The 20,138-nt window shown below is 42.3% G+C and overlaps 1 protein-coding gene across 1 annotated transcript in view; it reads right to left on the reverse strand.

The window, feature by feature from the left end:
- The window catches only part of NAPEPLD (N-acyl phosphatidylethanolamine phospholipase D), a 31,639-nt gene that overhangs the window by 4,713 nt on the left and 6,788 nt on the right, over positions 1 to 20,138 (reverse strand). The window contains exons 2-4 of the mRNA XM_077338089.1: positions 13,531 to 13,831; positions 2,816 to 3,462; positions 2,015 to 2,129 (exon numbers count right to left, since the gene is read on the reverse strand). Of these exons, the coding sequence (XP_077194204.1) occupies positions 2,015 to 2,129; positions 2,816 to 3,462; positions 13,531 to 13,831 (1,063 nt within the window). The remainder of the gene's footprint in view (positions 1 to 2,014; positions 2,130 to 2,815; positions 3,463 to 13,530; positions 13,832 to 20,138) is intronic.

The raw sequence follows: 20,138 nt of genomic DNA on the forward strand, positions 1-20,138 counted from the left end.
AGAATACATCCCTGTGCTAACTGTATCTTCCTATGAATCTGTCAGTGAAGGCTGGACTACTTGGGGTAGAGGGCAGATTTTCATCACAACTAACACAGCAATCCTATGCACACTTAGCTGGGACAGGTTGGTGTAGTGGTTAAGAATGGTGGCTTCTAATCTGGCAATCTGTGTTTGATTCCCCACTACCCCACATGCAGCCAGCTTGGTGACTTTGGGCTGCCCACAACACAGATAAAGCTGTTCTGACCGAGCATGAATATCAGGGTTCTCTCAGTCTCACCTACCTCACAGGGTGTCTGTTGTAGGGAGAGGAAAGGGAAGGCGACTGTAAGCTGCTTTGAGACTCCTTTGGGTAGAGAAAAGTGGCATATAAGAACTAACACTTCATCTTCTAAATCCAAGTAATCTCAGTGAGATATACTTCTCAGGAGGTCTCCTTAGGATTGTCTGTACATTCCCAAATGCACTTTTCTTGATGAATGCACATTTAACATGAAAATGTAAAGCAAAGAAAAGCACATTTGCTCAAGGACTCCATGGGTTAGAGATGTTTCAAGATGACAAGAATACTGTGCTCTTTGGTTTCTTCCTTGCATATTGTCATTATAACTTGTGCAATGCATTTACAATGGGCAGCCTGTGCCTTTAAATCTAAAACATTCAATTACTTCACTTAAATATCTGAAATGACCTTTAAAATGTTTCCATAAGAGTTAGCATCCTTCTTTAACCAATAAATCATAGAACTTTATTGGTTCTATGATTTCTATCACTGAGGGACTGTGGGTGATGAAAAGACAAGGGAGAAGCACAATTTATTGATCTTTAAAGCCCTATTCAGAGGTGTCAAACTCATTTGTTACGAAACGGCATTATGTTGGGCTGGGACATGTGTGCCATAAAATGTGATGTCAGCTATCAGAGATACAAACATTATAAAGGATGCAGGCAAACCTAATTATCGGATTTGCCGGCGTATAAGACGACTGGGCATATAAGACGACCCCCCAACATTTCCACTCAAAATATAGAGTTTGTTACATTACATTACAGTACTCTGGGCCACTATGGGCAGCTATGTCTATCCCAACTGAAGTGCACCCGGCGTATAGGACGACCCCCCCACTTGGAGGCATGTTTTTCAGGGGAGAAAAGTAGTCTTATACGCCAGCAAATACTGTAATTAAATTTTTCACTCAAAATACAAACATGATTAGAAGGCAAAGTCTTTTAGTTCCTTTATTTAACAGTCTTTGACACCTTCTTGGCCTGAATTAATACATCAAAATGTGGAGTCAATGTCTGTGCTGCAGCAATCCTGAGTATGCTGTTTTGACGTTGAGAGCATACTTGTGCTTATTGAATGAATTGCAAAAAAGAACAGTCCACAGACATATATTGGCCCAAACACAGAATTTTAGAAGCAAAAGCCTTAAGGTGAGGGTAATTCAGACCTCAAAACTTGTTAAGTTTGCTATTGCCAACTTCAGAAAGCTGAAGTACGGCATCACCAATCAGGAAACTCGCTCATCTATTACTCTAGTTTAGAAATAGGGAGTTAGGCTTCTCTAAGGATGGCTAACTACTACATTCACACACACTAAAAGAAAGTGCCTGAGGGTTCTAGAGAAACATGCTTCCCATTTTTTCCCCAGAAACCATGCTTCAGTTGTCATAAATGTGCAAAACATTGTTCTAAATCAGTGGTTCTCAACCTTGGGGTCCCAACTCCAATTAGGGTCACCTGGCCCCTTCTGCGGGGTTGCCAGGTTGGTGGCTGCTGTGGCGGCAGGCGGTGGGCAGAGGTGGGTGGTGGTGGTGGAGCCATGGCACTGGCTGCCTACAGATTGTTGTGTGCCTGCGTGCCTCTGCCCGCATGCCTGCACAAGTCACACACATGCCGCCACTGCAGTTGGGGTTGTGGCGTGACGGCAGTTGAGAACCGCTGTTCTAGATTATGATTTTGAACAGAAAGCCCTATAGTTGCCTCTAGTGATTAGTTCACACATACCTCATTGGCTAAAGCAAAAGTCCCCCAGTGAATTCCAACAGACTTCTTGGCCTGAACGTCTATATGAATCCGTACAGATTCTTCAGGGTCCACATGCTGGTATTTCATAAACCACCTACCAAAACAGAGAGAAAGTATGTTACACAGAAGAGACAAGTTCTTTATTATGTTGCATCATAAAACTCATCTTTACTTATTGCCTCTCACTGTATCTTAATATATATCTACTCTTCATTTATTATACCCTTTGTTTCCTTCTCCCCCAAGCCATCATAAATAATACCACATTTGCTCCCCCTAGATCTCTTAAAGGTAAAGGTATCCCCTGTGCAAGCACCGGGTCATGTCTGACCCTGGGGTGACGCCCTCTAGCGTTTTCATGGCAGACTCAATACGGGGTGGTTTACCAGTGCCTTCCCCAGTCATTACCATTTACCCCCCAGCAAGCTGGGTACTCATTTTACTGACCTCGGAAGGATGGAAGGCTGAGTCAACCTTGAGCCGGCTGCTGGAATTGAACTCCCAGCCTCATGGGCAGAGCTTTCGGACTGCATGACTGCTGCCTTACCACTCTGCGCCACAAGAGGCTCTTCTACATCTCTTAGACCACTTTAATTTCTTTTGCCAGTTAACAGTCCCTTCTTATCTCTCCATCAAGAGGTATCCAATATCTGGTCTCAAACTGTGTGTCCTCTTTTAAGGGCCATTGCTTATTTTTGTGCCCTGAAAACTGCTGGCACTAAGTAAAATGAGGGTCATTTGATAGTTGGGTCAAATGCTTCATGCATTCAGTCAACATACCTTGGCTCGTATGCGCCTATGGGAATAGCAGCAAGATCAAAAGGCCCAAATCTTTTTCCTATCTCTTCAAATGCAACACAATAGCCAGTGTCTCCAGCAAAGAAAAACCTATTCCAGGGTCCCAGGACAGACCAGCTTCCCCAGAGAACTTTGTTGTCATCGGTGGGAGTCCTCTTGGACCAGTGTTGGGAAGGAGTGAAAACAAATGTGACTGCATCATGACCAGGAACACAGTTTTCTCCCCACCAGTCCAGTTCAATGACGTTCTCACAGCCACATTTCTGCATCCAGTCTAAGAGACCCAAGGGCACAAACCATCTCAGGTCACTTCCAAAACGAGTGTTTAAATTCAACACGGTGTGGTAGTCCAAATGGTCATAATGGTTGTGGCTGATCACCACTGCATCTATCTTGGGGAGCTGATCTACTGTGCACGGAGGTCCTCGGAAACGCTTAGGACCCATCCACTGGACTGGAGATGCCCGTTGGCTGAAGATAGGGTCAGTGAGAAATGTAAGTTCATCCATTTCTACCATTAATGAGGCGTGTCCTAGCCATGTGACTCGTATACCAGTGCCAGTCTTTCCAGCTAACTCCGGATTTTGGATAAAGTATGGCTGCACTACTGGAAGTTCTCTGTCAAGTTCCTAACAAAAGAAAACAATATAGAAAAGCTCAGAACACATGTTCTACTTGCAAGCTGGTAAAGGTAAATATCAGGGCCAGATTATGGGAATTTTTAACACTTCAGTTCAGAGTCTCAAGACAGGGCTGTCAACACTACTTCCTCCTAGAATCCAGCAAAAAAAAAAAAATCAGAATATATTGTCATGTTCCTATCCCAACACCAGTTGCTCCTCTAACACTGTTCAGTTTGTATTCACAGAGATGTCACACTATCATTGTGCTACAGCACTTATCCACTTATCTTGAATTGTGTCCTTCCATATCTCGCTGTGCACCGACTATTGTTTTCAGGCAGCCATCTGTAGACTACCACACCACTACGTAGGGTGGCTTTCTATAAAAGTTAACATGTGCCTGTGGTCTCCTGGAGGCTGAAGTCTGTGTAACTGAAGTTCAAGAACACCAGCATGAAGATGTTCCCTTATTTATTTATTATTTATTTATTTATCATACTTCTATACCGCCCTCCCCGGAGGCTCAGGGCGGTTTACATTATAACAGAAAACAATACATAAAACAGTCTGTAGAACATGTATAACTGATAACTAATAATTGTAACCAAATAACAACACAGTATAACAGTAAACAATATGGTAATACAAACAGGTCCAGGGCTTATTGATGGGATTCTGAGGGGGGGAGCAGGGGCCCTTGGTCGCTGATTGATTACGTCTGGTCTCGGCCAAATGCCTGGTGGAGGAGCTCCTTTTTGCAGGCCCTGCGGAACTGTTTAAGCTCCGTCAGGGCCCTGATCTCCTCTGGGAGCTCATTCCACCAGGTGGGGGCCAGAACAGAGAATGCTCTGGCCCTGGTCGAGACCAGGCGGACTTCTTTAGGGCCAGGGATCCTTAGCTGATTGGAGGCAGTAGAGCGCAGAGCTCTTTTGGGGACATAGGCGGGGAGGCGGTCCCTCAGGTACACTGGGCCCTGACCGCGTATGGCCTTGAAGGTAATTACCAGAACCTTTAGTCTGATCCGGAATTCAACTGGTAACCATTGCAGCTGATGGAGAATAGGCCGGATATGAGACCTCCACGGTGTTGCTGTGAGGATCCTGGCTGCTGCATTTTGAACTAGTTGTAGTTTCCGGGTCAGGGCTAAGGGCAGGCCTGCGTAGAGCGAGTTACAAAAGTCCAGTCTAGAGGTGACCGTCGCATGGATCACTGTGGCTAGGTGTTCCGGGGCCAGGTAGGGCGCTAGTAGTTTGGCTTGGCGGAGATGGTAGAATGCCAGCCGTGCTACCTTTGTGATCTGGGTCTCCATTGTGAGGGAGGTGTCCAGAATCACGCCTAGGTTCCTGGCGGAGTGAGCTGTAGAGAGCTGCATGCCATCCAGGGTGGGCAGGCGCGCTTCCTCGCATGGGCCCTTCCTACCTAGCCACAGGACCTCCGTCTTTGAAGGATTGAGCTTCAGGCGACTCTGCTTGAGCCATCTCGTCACTGCTTCCAGGCAGCTGGCTAATGCTTCTGGGGGAGAGTCAGGGCGGCCATCCATCAGGAGGAAGAGCTGGGTGTCATCTGCATATTGATGGCAACCCAGCCCAAACCTCCGTACCAGTTGTGCGAGAGGGCGCATGAAGATGTTGAATAGGATAGGGGAGAGGACCGCTCCTTGTGGGACTCCACAAGTAAGTTGCTGGCGGTCTGATGTTTTCTCTCCTATTGCAACCCTCTGTCCACGATCCTGGAGGAAGGAGATCAGCCATTGAAGGGCTGTCCCTCGTATTCCAGCATCGATGAGGCGGCGAGCTAAAAGCTCATGATCAACTGTGTCGAACGCTGCTGAGAGGTCTAATAATATCAGCAGTGCCGACCCGCCTCGATCCAACTGGCGACGGAGGTCGTCCGTCAGGGCGACTAGTGCTGTCTCTACCCCATGGCCAGGCCGGAAGCCTGACTGGGATGGGTCTAGGACCGAAGCTTCTTCCAGGTATTCCGTCAGTTGGTTTGCGACTGCCCTTTCTATCATCTTGCCCAGAAACGCTAAGTGCGAAACGGGCCTGTAGTTGTTAGGCTCTTGTGGGTTTAGAGATGTTTTTTTCAACAGTGGACGTACCACAGCCTCTTTCAAACCCTCCGGGAATTCTCCTGTTGTGAGAGATAGGTTGATTATCTCCCGGAGGGGGCCCTTTATATTTATGCCAGCTGTTTTTAGGAGCCAGGATGGGCAAGGATCTAGTGGGCATGTAGTTGGTCTTGTTGTCGCTAGAATCCTGTCCACTTCGGTCAGCGTGAGTCGTCTGAAGTTACTCATAGTTTAATAACAAGCAGTCATTGTGATTATGGCTACTGTATTTTATAATTATTAATCTCATCTGGTGATACTGCTTTTGTAATGAGTTGTAGTAAGTTAATGAGCAACTAGATGTAAGCTCGTTTTGTAGATATTTCTCAGAAGTTATTCATAGTAGATCTTCCCCTTAAATTTTCTCCCTCTTATTTACAACTCAATTTTTACACAAGAAGCAAGCCAGTCCATTAACATTTCCTGAGTCAGGTACAATGCCTGCTGCTCTAATACTTGCTGGAGGAACAAAATATGTCCCTACCATTTCCAGCGTGACTGAATTGTTTTTTTGGACTTAATCTCCTTGCCTCTACATGTGTACACTTAATAGAAATGGATGTTACGACTTTAAACTTTTTTCTTTTGGCTTGCAAAATTGGGTAGATAATAGAAAAGAGATGACAGAAGGCTAGCAGTAAATTTGTCAACTATTTCTTCACCCAGAGACTTATCAAAACTGCTGGAAATTTCACTACAAAAGGTACTCTTTCCTCACTGCCAGTTTTCTAAATTTCCAATCCAGCCCTCTTGTCATGAAGACTGATACTGCGTCATTTCCACAAAAAATAAATGCCATCTCTTTGCTTCCAAAATGCACCTGCAGAAGGCAAGCAACATCTCAATCTCAAATCCAGGATAAAAAATATGATTTGGGCAAAGTTTTCAAGAGAAATTTTTGAAAAGTTACATTTGTTATCATTCAGCCTGCCATATCCCTCAGAGCTGGCCCCTGCAGCAGATTCCTCTGAACATCTTCCAATTCCAGATCAAAATCTCAGAGCAGAATGGAAACAAAATTATGAAATCTTTAAACAGCCTCGCGGCGCAGAGCGCTGCGGACTGAATAAAGGAATAAGGGCTGTGTGGGAGGAGTTAGGGCGGGCCCTGTCCGGGATAAAAACTCGGAGGGGCCAATCAGGAGCCGCTTCACGAAGCGGCTCCTGATTGGCTCCTCAGAGTGTCCATCCCGGCCCAAGCAGCCAATGGGGAGCCGCGTGAAGCGCGGCTCCCCATTGGCTGCTTCACCCGCCCAGGGAATCTGGTCGGCTGCTCCAGACAGCTACGGGTGAGGGGTGGGCTGCGCCGCCTTCTCCTGGCCGTCGGAGCGGCCACGCCGCGTCATAGACGCGGCGAGCCCGCTCCGCCGGCCGGGAGAAGGCTCGAGAGAGCCACGGGTGGGGGGTGGGCCGCGCCGCCTTCTCCCAGCCGCTGCGCCGAGGCCGCTCCGGCGGCAGGGAGAAGGCTCCAGAGAGCCACGGGTGGGGGGTAGGCCGCGCCGCCTTCTCCCAGGCCATCTAGCGCCCATTTCATTTGCATGTGAAATGGGCTTTAAATCTAGTATTAATAATGAAACAGGTGTGAACCTTATGCATTTTCCAAGGCCAGGCTGCAGATAATGTTTAATGTGATCAGTCCCTAAACTTTCTTCACATTGTTAAAATGATGAACAGGTTTAATAATTCATGGAGGCATGCCAAAGTTTTCCTTTCCTGGGGAGTAAAAAAACAGGTTTATTACAAGCATATCAAACCTAAGCCTCAGGGATTTACAGGTAATACACTGAAACTCTTAAAAACATTTGCACATTCATTCCTCCACTACTGTTGTAAGAACTTTTCTTCATTACTTTCTTCTATTAAGTATTCAAAAAGATTCTGCTATGATGTTGAAGATCCAAGAAATATGAGCTTCCCCCAAGGACGGGGGGCAGCATTAATTAAATCACAAGGTGTTGAAAGCAACATGAAAATCCACATTATAGTACATTCCACAGCAAATCCTTCAACAGAAATCTAGAACAGAAGTATAAACAAGGGAGGTAATCTTACAATAGCCTTATTATGCCTTGGTATTAGTATATAGGCGGAAGTGTAAACAGAAGTAAAAAAACTGTAGGGTAAGAACTACAACAACTTTCTTCAATAGCAAATTGACCATAGGAACAGCTGTGTACATAAAACATGTGTATTTTTTATCTAGACTAATAAACCCCGACGTGGAAAAAAATCAGTTTTAATTTGATAGAAAAGCTTTAGCAAGATTAGTTTATTAGCTTAAAACTTCTATCCATTCATGATTATTACATAATATTTGATTTCACTAAGCAGTATAGCCCAGTATCTTCTACGGCAGCAGAAAGTATCCTTTCACTATCCAAATCTTTAGAAAAATCACCATCATTAAATTTTGAATTTTGGTCACTCTTGGCTTGGAGCATGGTAAACTTTCCTTCTGTTGAAGGCATACTCAGTCTCATGCTGTGTCCAACACGAGAAGGACCCTGGGGAAGACACCATGGACTGTCTGTTGACTACCAGCCATTTCCTAGTTTATTTTAATTTTTTTAATTTATTTCTTTGAATTTAAAGGTGCCCTCTCCACCGAAGCGGACTCATCCATCCTCATGCACAGAGAGCTCCTGTCAGCCTCAGTGGGAGACATTCAAAGGCAGCAATCAGAAATCTAGTAGTGAAAGACATGCCTTTTGAGTCACTTGTGTAATGGGTTCAAGCGGGTAGCCGTGTTGGACTGAAGCAGCACAACAAAATATGAGTCCACTAGGACCTTTAAGACCAATAAAGATTTATTCAAGGTGTGAGCTTTCGAGTGAGTTGTCTGAGGAAGATTGCATGCACACGAAAGCTCATGCTTTGAATAAATCTTTGTTAGTCTTAAAGGTACTAGTAGACTCATATTTTGTGTAAGGGGTGTCTCACTACCTCCATTGTATCCTTAACTGCAGCCCCCTGATTTCATAGAACAGCTGCCAATGGAAGCCATTCACTTTTATGAGAAAAAATGATTATTGGCCATTGCAGAGGGTACCTGTCTACTGCACAAATAGTTAAAAACTATTTTAGTTTTTTAAAACTATTTAAAAACTATTTAAAAACTATTTTAAACTATTTGAACTATTTAAAAACTATTTTAACAAATAGTTAATACGTTACCTTGCAAACAGGTATTCTCCTAAGGTGCGAATTATTGTGGTGTCCATACAATTGCTAACCAGTATTCATGGGTTCAAATCACTCAAAATAGCAGGGAAAGCACCATTAAATACATTTATTTATTTATTTATTTATTTATTTATTTATTTATTTATTTATTTATTTATTTACTTACTTACTTACTTACTTACTTACTTACTTACTTACTTACTTAGATTTTTATACTGCCCTTCCCTACGGCTCTGGGCAGTTTAAAGAAAACATTTTGGAATATTTACATGATATATCCTAGCACTGAGGCCAAACAGTTTCTATTTGATACCAAACACTGTATTTAAGCAAAATATCTCTTTGGCACATGCATCCACAAAGGCCTACATAACAACTAAAATGCATTATACAGGTAGGCATATCCAGCTTCTAAAACACCATCAGATTCCCTATTTGTAATCCAGATGACAGAAGACTCTAAAACCAAACAAGCACCAAGAGAAGGATGTTCTATCTACTTCTCCATTGGTATGATCAATAGCAGAATCAGGTCCTTGCCATCTCTGAAGGGCATTGTGACCTACATAACAGAGTGCTGGGGTCAGACTGTCTGTTGAAATGTTCTAGCAAGATACCGTAGTCAAAGGTTTAAGCAAAAGGCACAGTATTCAGACAATGGCTCACACAAAACCCTTAAGCTGCACTCAGCTGGCCAACAACAACATCATTATCCCTAGCAGCAGCTAGATTATTCTAGTCCACTGTGAATTACTAATCTTGCCAGCAAATTCAAAATCAGACACATTGCCTTCATATTTTCAGGGTTTTTTCTCTGCAATCATAAAAAAAACAAGGATTTAACAGGCCAGGGTTCTTTTTATTCGCAGTGTGATTACAGGCTACATAAAAAAGCCCTGGGGCAAGGAGAAAATCTGATATTTCTAGCAGGTAGGAATTTACAACATATCCTACACAGTGAAGAACGTCTTATTAGCATGAAGAAACAGCAACTCAGAAGGGGGTAGGGCAGAAAAATATGGAAAGTTTTCCATATTTTAGCAAGGCATAACATAGATGTTGCACTGTGACCTCCCCCCTCCTGTCCCCTTTGGAAACTACTATAGTGGCAAGTGTTTCCATTTCTGCTTCCCTGTACTAAATCCTTACACTCTCTTCCATTTTTTCATGTTCACATTCACGCAGAAAGAGACTCCATGCTTTATTTGTTTAAATGGATAGCTTTCTTCATCCTAAAGGGCTTTGGGCAGGTAATAAAACCAAAACCCTGCAGCAAACCTTAACAGTTAATCAAAAATGAACCTTCTTCATCCTTTCCATGACTGGAGTATGAACCCCAAAATTAGCTCAAAAAGCCAGGACTCGCAGCTTCTGGAAGACACCATTCAGACTTGCACTCCAGTGAATACAGCCCAGTCCTCACGGCTTTGCTGTCTGAACCCAGCCCGCATGTAGTATTACTACAGTGCTCTTGGAGGATCACATAGTTGTATATGGGAACTAAGAATGCATTGCCCAAGTTATTTAGAGCTTTACATGTTACCCCAAGGTCCCATGCTCTCCACATGTAAAAGATGAAATCATTCTGCCATCTGTTCTATTTTACATGATTTATTCTAGCTTCACTAGCTACAGGAGATAGACAAAGAAGCCTATGAAGGGCCCTCAGGTTTCCGAAAACTCAGCAGGCAGGAGCTAGATTCAAACTTCTAATTCCAAACAATAACTGTTAAGTAATAAACCAAAAAATCCCACCTGACAACTGAGATTCCCGAGAAACTGAAATATGCAACCAATATGGCATTCTATAGGTCTTCTGCACACCCACAAAACTGTAACATACTTAGAGCACCTAGTATAACCAGCACTTTGAATTGTACCTTGAAAAGAATAACCAGCCAGCACACTATGGAGGTTCAATTTCCTTGCTCTCTCTCAAACAAAATTCATACATAAATTATTTATTTAGAATAACTTTTATCCCATCTTTCTCCAAGCAGTTTAGGGGATTGCTAGAGTTGCTAGAAACAATTATGTTAATTCAAAAGTAAATACCTACTGTCTACTTAGGAGCTTCACATTTAGACACTGGTAATTGCTCCCCATGTGTCACTACTTACATGTTAATTTTAGATAGCAAAAAAAAAAAAAAGTGTAGTACTCATGCATGATAGGAGAGAGGGATTCACTCAAGAATTTATCCCTGCCATGATTCCTCATAAACCACTACCCTACAATGTAAATACTGAAATAGAACATCTTTACACAGTGCCTCAAAGGAAGAGAAAATTACAACCAGCTTAATTCAAGTTCACTTCAATAGGATTAAAGTGTGACACTCTTTGATTCTGATTTCTTTAACAAGTGGTGTTTTCTGTATGCATCACTTAGCACTACCATGCTAATTACATTTTGACTTAGCAGCTTGAAGTACCACACTAATATTTTAACAAAATAATGTCACAAATAATACATGTCCTATACCTACAGCACTGCCTTCTCTGCTATGTCATAGAATCATAGAGTTGGAAGGGGCCATACAGGCCATCTAGTCCAACCCCCTGCTCAACGCAGGATTAGCCCTAAGCATCCTAAAGCATCCAAGAAAAGTGTGTATCCAACCTTTGCTTGAAGACTTCCAGTGAGGGGGCGCTCACCACCTATTCCACTGCTGAACTACTCTGACTGTGAAAAACTTTTTCCTGATATCTAGCCTATATCGTTGTACTTGAAGTTTAAACCCATTACTGCGTGTCCTCTCCTCTGCAGCCAGCAGAAACAGCATCCTGCCCTCCTCCAAGTGACAACCTTTCAAATACTTAAAGAGGGCTATCATGTCCCCTCTCAATCTCCTTTTCTCCAGGCTGAACATTCCCAAGTCCCTCAACCTATCTTCATAGGGCTTGGTCCCTTGGCCCCAGATCATCTTCGTCGCTCTCCTCTGTACCCTTTCAATTTTATCAATGTCCTTCTTGAAGTGAGGCCTCCAGAACTGCACACAGTACTCCAGGTGTGGTCTGACCAGTGCCGTATACAATGGGACTATGACATCTTGTCCCCCCAAAGAGGTTAAGATTGTGAGCAAAATTTGCTCAAGATCCCCATGCCTAAGGAAGTTAAACTGGCCTCAACAGGGCCTGGTGGAATGCTCTGCCTGGTGAGATCAGGGCTCTGTAAGACCTGGGATGATTCCTCAGTCTGCAAAACTGAGTTGTTCTGCCAGGCCTGCAGCTGAGGTCTGAAGTAACTGTGAAATTCTGGTCTCCCTGCCCAAAACACCAGTCAATTTACCCCTTCCCTCACTGACCACCGAACAGGCTTATATGCCCCCTCTCAACAGAATACATTCATTTTTAAACTGAATATAAATTACATCTTAGGATTTTAATATTAATTATGGTTTGTTTTATTCAAATGGGAAGCCGTGTTGGTCTGAAGTAGCACAATAAAATCAGAGTCCAGTAGCACCTTTAAGAACAACAAAGATTTATTCAAGGCGTGACCTTTCGAGTGCAAGCACTCTTCCTCAGACTTTGTTTTATTGTTATTATTTTTATTGTTTTATTTTTATTATGTTTGTTTAATTGTTTATTGTTACGCTTTTGCTGTGACCCGCCCTGAGTCTTTGGAGAAGGGCAGGATATAACTAAAAAATTGTTGTTGTTGGTGTTGTTGTTGTTATTAATGTAGTCAAGGTTAACATTCTGACATCAGCCAAATCTACTAATTCTGCCGGAAGAAAAAAACATATATGGCTATATAAAATGTAAATCTTTCCCTCCCCCGCCCCAGCCTAAAGGATTGATTAACTGAAGGTGAACCTAGCACTCAGTGGAAGAATAGCAGTCACATAATGTGTAGTCATGAAAGCTGACAAGTAATTTGAGTCTCATAAAACTTTCATTACAATATTCAACTTCAACTAACCCAATTTACCCAACTTCAACAAACTCAATAAATTAATGTATTTAAAGGTTACAGATTCAGGACCTGATGAATCAATCCTAAACCAAGGATCATATGAATTCACATTTGCAGCGGGATTACCAAATCTTCAACAGATACCACCGGGGTCAATATAATTTCCAGACATCTGATTTTAAATAATAGTATTATTATTTACATTATATCAGCGGTCCCCAACCTTTTTATGGCTGAGGACCACCTCCAGGGGTGAGGAAGAGTTGGTGGCTCAGGTGCCATGCATGCGTGTTAGCGCCCCCGGTGGTGAAAATGCGCATGCGCAGAGCTGCCATGCATGCACGTTTTCACCACCAGAGGGCGCTAACACGCATGTGTGGCAGCCCCGCACATGCGCATTTGTGTCCGCCGGAATGCCGGTGGCCACGCCTGCCTCTTCCCCCCCTCACAGCAAGAAGCTAGCCGGGCCGCGAGCAAAGCGGACGCTTTGGTGGCCGCTTTTCTCTCGAGGCCTGGTGAGCTTCTCGTTGCGGTGGGGGGGGAGGCAGGCATGCCCGTCGGCGGCCCATTACTGAGGCCTTCGCGGCCCGGTATCGGGCCGCAGACCAGGGGATGACGACCCCCGCATTATATGACAGCAAGTATGAGCTAACCATCAAATTTGCATTCAACAGAACCATAGCCAATTCTGGCCCCATGATGGATATACCCCAAAATAGAGGAATTATGTGATTCATCAAAACCCCAATTAATTTTTTTTTAGAAATGCATAAAACAGCATAAGTTTGCACCTAAAAATGTTATGTGTAAAGCAGAGAGTATTTGGGACATGACTGAATTAAGTAAAAACAGAATATTTACCTGCTTTGAACTAGGAACTTTGCTGTTGTCCTTCTCTGTAAGAATCCACTTCAAAATATTAGGGAAAGACAGTGATTTCCACGTTGGCCATGGGTTGACAAATCTCCCATCTTTACCTCTCTTTGATTTTGTGACATCTTCCTCCAACCTGTAATCCAGTCGGAAGCTTTTTCGGGATACCCGAGAAGAATCACTACCTTGGGAACCTTGACTTGAATGTTGTCGTTTCCTTAAAACCTCTTTAGGGTATTGGCTGCAAGTTGGCAAAGGCTGTTCTTCATTCTTTTCTTTCAGTAAAGAACTAGGGGGGGAAAAACATTCAGACCAGTTACTTGCACTCCAACTGAAAAATGCAAAAAAACCTCACCAAGCTAAATCCTTAAAATAAACTTGTGAGCAGCTACTATGTCTCCATTTTTCAGAACAAAGAATGCACAATAAATGCATCTTAGCAGGGAGACATTTCTGTGTCTTTTATACTCAGGAAAACTCTTGTTCTTTGCTATGCATGCCATCAGACTATTGGACTAATCTAATGCATGACAGAGAGACTTATGAGGAAGAGTCCCAACCTATGGCTCCTGAAGTTCAGTGTAATGCAGCTTGAGTTTCCAACCTCTTTCCTTTCAAAAGTGCTTACTCAGAAAGGGAGTAATGTTATTATCTGAGAGAACACTGAGTTTTTCATCTACAGCAAGTAGAAGTGTGAAAACATTGCATGGCTTCAGAGGTGGCTTCAGAGGAAGCCTATCCTTTGAAGATAATCTTCCCCACCAGTCCATAGAACTGCAAAATACTCATCCCTTACACTTTAGTTATCACAATCTCCAGGCAGAAGGTTTGCGCAGCCCACACACTCCTGATACTGTGAAGGCAGTACAGCTGGCCAATGGCTGGAGAGATTGGAATTCAAATTTCCACTCTGCAGTGAACCGCACTGGGTGACCTTGTATCTAGATTATTTAACAGAATTGCTGGGAAGCTAAAATGGGAGGGAGAACTATGGAACCTAGACCACCTTTGATGGGAATGTGAGCTAAAACTCATGCACACAAATGCATGCACACGCACAGGTACGCACAATCTAACTCACCCTCCAAATACTAGTTTTGAAGGTGGAGGAAGCAAGGGGAATAATTTCAACAAACCAAAGTTTTCTTGCATACCTATTCCCCTGGTTCTAAAGCTCATCTCCAAGTGACAGAAATCAGTTCCCCTGAAGAAAATGGCTGCTTTGGAGGGCTGACTCCATAGTATTATACTCCATCAAGGTCCTCCCGTCCCAAATCTTGGCTACTCTCAGCTCCACCCCCAAAGTCTTCAGGTATTTCCCAACCCAGATCTTGTATCCTACTGCTTTGCTCACCCCATTTGGACTCCTAGAACACTGGCAGGTGGGGAAAAATAAGTCTACTCTCATCAAAATGGATGTCATCCCTTCATAAAAGATATAGTTATGGCTTGTAAATCAAGTCAAATGTGCCACACATGCACCAAACATTTTAGAATTCATAGCTCAATAAATGTTATGTATCTGGAGCAAGCAAGCAGGGTGGATTTGATTTAAATCATGCTTTAAATCACTATTCAAATCACTAGTCAGTAAGACTTTATTTAAATAATGTTCTATATAAATGCTCATTCTAGCTGGCCTAAATATTTACAACCCAGATGAAGGTTTTATTTTAGCATAACATCTTTTCAAGCTAGTTTTAGTTATATCAGAATATAAATAATTGGTAATCTGCCATTTGAAATAGATAATTATGAACTAATTGCAAGGTGAACTATCCCCAGTTTTATAGGTTAATCATTCATACTTGGACATCTTTTTTGTTGTATTTTACTGGAAAGAGAAAATAATTATTACCAGTAACCATTTAAATTATTTATTTAACTAAAACAATAACATCATATTGCATATGTATTCTTGCATTTGCTTAAACAACTACAAGGATACACTCAAAGATTTCAAGTTTTCTGAAGTATTCCACTCAAATGTGTTTGATGTATTGTTCTGTCCTCCATTCTATGTGAACTGCTCTGAGCTTAAGGGGAGGGTGGTATACAAATGTAATAAACAAGCAAGCAAACAAACTCACACAAAAATAAATGTCTCACTTTCATTTCTACTGCTTTCCTCTCCTTCACAATTAGCCCTTAACATTGCTTCCTTATCCAGACCTACCCCCCCTGCAAAAACCATTAAATTAATTGAACTTCTTGAAACTGCACTTCAGAGATAAAGGGTTGGTTCTGCATGCATAATTTTCCAGAGGACCAATAGGACTGAGATCTCTTAATTCTGTATGCTTATTTTATAATATTTTTGCTGTAAAAAAGTGGCATGTTTGCAGAAAAAAATTCACAGTTTTGAGAACTGCAAAACCAAGCACTGGAAAGAGAAATTGCTCAAAACAATCCTACATAAACCTCTTGGAGAATATGGCATTGTGAGTGGATTACTGGAATTCATTTACCAAAAATTTAACACTGCAAGAATAAACTTTCACCAGATTAACATAACCGCTCCAACTAGGAACACTGAATCAAATAATGGCTTGATTGCTAATCCAGTTGTTTAGAACTGAAAATCCTTGAGGTCCCAAGAGTTCTGTGTGGTTATACTAAGTGCTAATCAGAGGTCAAAAACCAATGGTATGGAGGGCTACTCTTCAACCTACTCCCAGATGTCACACACACTTTTTCCCATGGAAAATGTAAGCATATTTACACAGGAAAGGTGGTTGGTTAATAGTAGGATCACGGGTTACCATCTAGAAACATTCCCTGGGATGCATTTTAGCTTCTATTAGCCAAATTTTAAAAGCTGAATCAAGATTCCATTTTGTCTGCAGATCAAAGCCTCCCCAATACTGCTGAATGAAAAACACTCCACTAGTAGCAAGTGGTGTATATACTTTGTTAAAGAGTTGACCTCATTTGGAAATGACTTGAACAAAGAAATGTGGATCAGGCCAGGATTGGAACCCTGTATTTCAGGAAGTCTCCATTTTATTACATTATGTAATAACAGCCTTGAGCTATTTTACAAGTTTCCTGCATTTTAATCTATAAACGTCATGAACATTCTGCTTTCCTTGTGCAGAAAATCTTTGGGTATCAGTATGTGCATATATTAGTTTGTTTACAGTACAAGATTAGTGAGATGCTTTGGGGGTGAGCAAGACGTTTGTCTTTAATTTCCTATTGACGAAAATTGTAATGCAGGGCATGTTGGCATATTTTACATGACCATCCAGCATATTTACCTGAAAAATCAAGAACAGGGCACCAGAATATTTGCCAGAATGTATTCTTGCTGTATCTTTTTATATATACAAATTTACTCTCTCGTTGATTACAGTCTTGAATTACACTGGTTTTACAACTTCCCACTAGCCACCTACGTCCTGAAAGTAGGAAGCGGTTTGAAAAACAGAGAAGGAAATACACACAACTTACATTCTTTTAAGAAAGAACTTAGTGATGACAAATCTAGGGAGAAGGTGGCTGTGGTATGTCATTTCTCAGGGATGACACTGGAGGAACGCACCATTTACTTTTATGATCCATTTCCAACCAATCTAGAAACTTCTGTTCTCCCTTACCATGCAGCAAACTGACAAGCAAAAAGTATCGTAAGAATATGCCACAGCCTATGGGAGGCCAGGTTTGACCTGAGCTGCTCCAGTTGGCCAAAAATGAAAAAAGCTCTCCCAACAGCACAATTTCAAACTCAGCAACTTCCTTCCCATTAAACAAATAAACAATTAAGTAATCTTGAAGATACAGCCGGCATGAAGAGTTTGGGATGTTTGTGTGTCTGTGTGTGTGTGTTTTAAACAAACAGAAAGGTTTAATGATGGCATTGATAAGGAAATGCCTTCTGTAATCTTAGTTAATGCTGAGGCATAAAACAGCTTCTCAATTCATTGCTTCAGACACCAAGAGGAAAAAAATATTGGTATTATGAAACCAGAATATTTTTAAAGGTACTTAAAAAAGCTAATATACTATACAATTGTGGGGCCGAGTTAGCCAAAACGGAAATGTTGCCTATATATTCCTCAAGACATTATGTGACCCTATAAACCACAACACTTTTTAATCCTGTAATGGTTAATGATGTGATTTCATTATGTCTATATCTCTGCATATATAAAGCACTAGTCCTAGGCTACGTATGGTACAGAAAAGGCAAAAATTATGTATCCTTTGCCCATGAAAATTCACAGTGTGTTAAAATTTTACTTAGGCAATTTATTATCCCACTTTTCTTTTAAGAAGAGACCGAAAGTGGCAAAAAAATGAAACCATGGAAAAAGATGAAACCACTTTCTGGGCAGGTCCTGCATCCAGTGGCCAGCTTTCTCGATAGCCACAACCCTGGTGCTAAGAACCCTTTGGCTTGTGCCTCTGGCCATTCCCAGGCCATACATCACTGCCACACCTCCAGAAGTCACATGTCACCAAAAGTGACAACACCCAGACATTCCCACTGGATGTGACCCATCTACCCCTACTGCCCAACCCCCATAAATGGCCCAGTGGCCTAGTCTGCTGGGGCAGGCATCTGTCACTCCATCACAACCCCTACCACGACCACCCCAACACAGTTAAGTTAAAATGACAGTACTTATCTCTCTGGACTCTAGTTACTGCTACATGTGACGAATGGATTTTTATGACTGGTGCCCCTCCCCTTTTCACCCTCTTCAGACTTATCACTCGCCATTTTGGGAAGGGAGGGTGGGTCGACATAACCATATTTGGTCATATCATCCGATTAATTCTTAAAACGTTTAAAATTAATTAATTTCCACTGAATTGCAAAACATTTCCAGGGCCATCAAGAAAACCCATTGAGAAAGCCTAGCCTGAAGAATCAGGATTCTGTATCAAAGAATCACAAGATGAGCACAGAAACCCCCAAGGTTTTATTGTACAACTACATACAGTGAAGGACTATACAGCCAGTCATTCCCTAATGGACTCATCCCCAAAACAACAGAACGCATCCTATGATCATCAAAATTATTGTGCCTCATGAGTAGGAACAAGCAAGCCATTCTAATTATGCCATGAGCAATTATATGTAGTTTAAAAACAAAATCAAGGCAACTGAAGTAAACAGGCTGTTATGCTTAATGCAGAACAAAGTGAAAAAACCTTTCATTTGACCAATCAATGTAGCTGAGAGGGAAAAAATCTGTTATTCTAGAGAACAGGACAATCTGAAAACAAAACCTGTTTAACAAACAAACTCTCACGGCACCTTCACACTGATCCACCAGTTCACTCATCTGCTGTGTTAATTCCTCATGCATTGGAGATACTTAAAAAAAAACTATATCTTATGCTCCACATGACTCCATCTCTAGACACTTAAATCCAGTAATCGGGACTGTGGACAAACAAGACAGATATTTATACAAAACCAAGAAAAGCCATGCATTTGCAGAAAAGTCCAAAATAAATAAATACATTGGGGAGTGAACCCCCCCCCCATTAATAGAAGCAGTGGTGATATCTTTAAGAAACCAATACCCACAGTGACCATTGCTAGGTAACCAGCCTTCAAGCTTTATTTACAGTCAGTAAAAGGCAGGGCCCTCCCCAGGATATTCTGGCCTTTGCTGGAAGACTCATGCTTTCCAGCAATTACCAGGATACTTGGTATTTATTTATTCTTTAGACTTTTGCCCTGCCACTCCCAGAAGAGCTGGCTCATGGCAGTTTACAACAACTTGAAATGATACACATGATATAGATATAGATTACCTTTAATGGCATAACATTCAAATAAATACATAGCCACAACACAAATGGACATAGGTAATGTATACTGGAAAAAAATGATACAGAGTATTAAAAACATCATAAAAATTTAAAAACAGCCCAATACAACCCAATCCCAGCATCAATTACAGATTGTAACAACAATTAGACATACTCTGTCACCAACTTCATGAGTTTTCTCCTAGCCAACAAAGGGGTGACTGCTCACAGGAGGGGCCTGTATGATGCTGATGTCCTTATCAAGGCCTCAACAAAATGCCTGGTGGAAGAGCTCTGTCTTACAGGCCCTGTGGAACAGAGTCAGCTCCATCAGGGCCCTAAACTCTTTCAGGAGCTCATCCTACCAGGTAGGGGCCAGGACTGAGAACGCCCTGGCCCTAGTCGAGGCCAGGCAAACTTCCCTTGGGCCAGGGACAGCCAACCTATTGGTGTTTAAACAGCAAAGTGCTCTCCGGGGGGGGGGGGGTAGAGGCAGACAGACAGTCTCTCAGATATGCTGGACCCAGACCGCAAATGACCTTAAAGGTTAATACTAATACCTGGACCCGGATACATAATTCATCCAGTAACCAGTGTAGCTGCCTCAGTCCCAGCTGGATATGGGCTCTCTAAGGTGTCCCAGAGAGAACCCTAGCAGTCGCATTCTGTACCAGTTGCAGTTTCCAGGTCAGAAACAAGGGCAGGCCTGCATAGAACAAGTTATCACACAATTTGTATGATTCACTGCTTGTCAATACCAGCTCACTAAGTGACTTTGGGCCAGTAACACATTCTCAGCCTAACTTACCTCATAGGGTAGCTGTGAG

This window comes from Paroedura picta, chromosome 5, assembly GCF_049243985.1.
Source record: "Paroedura picta isolate Pp20150507F chromosome 5, Ppicta_v3.0, whole genome shotgun sequence".
In the NCBI taxonomy this organism is placed as follows: domain Eukaryota; kingdom Metazoa; phylum Chordata; class Lepidosauria; order Squamata; family Gekkonidae; genus Paroedura; species Paroedura picta.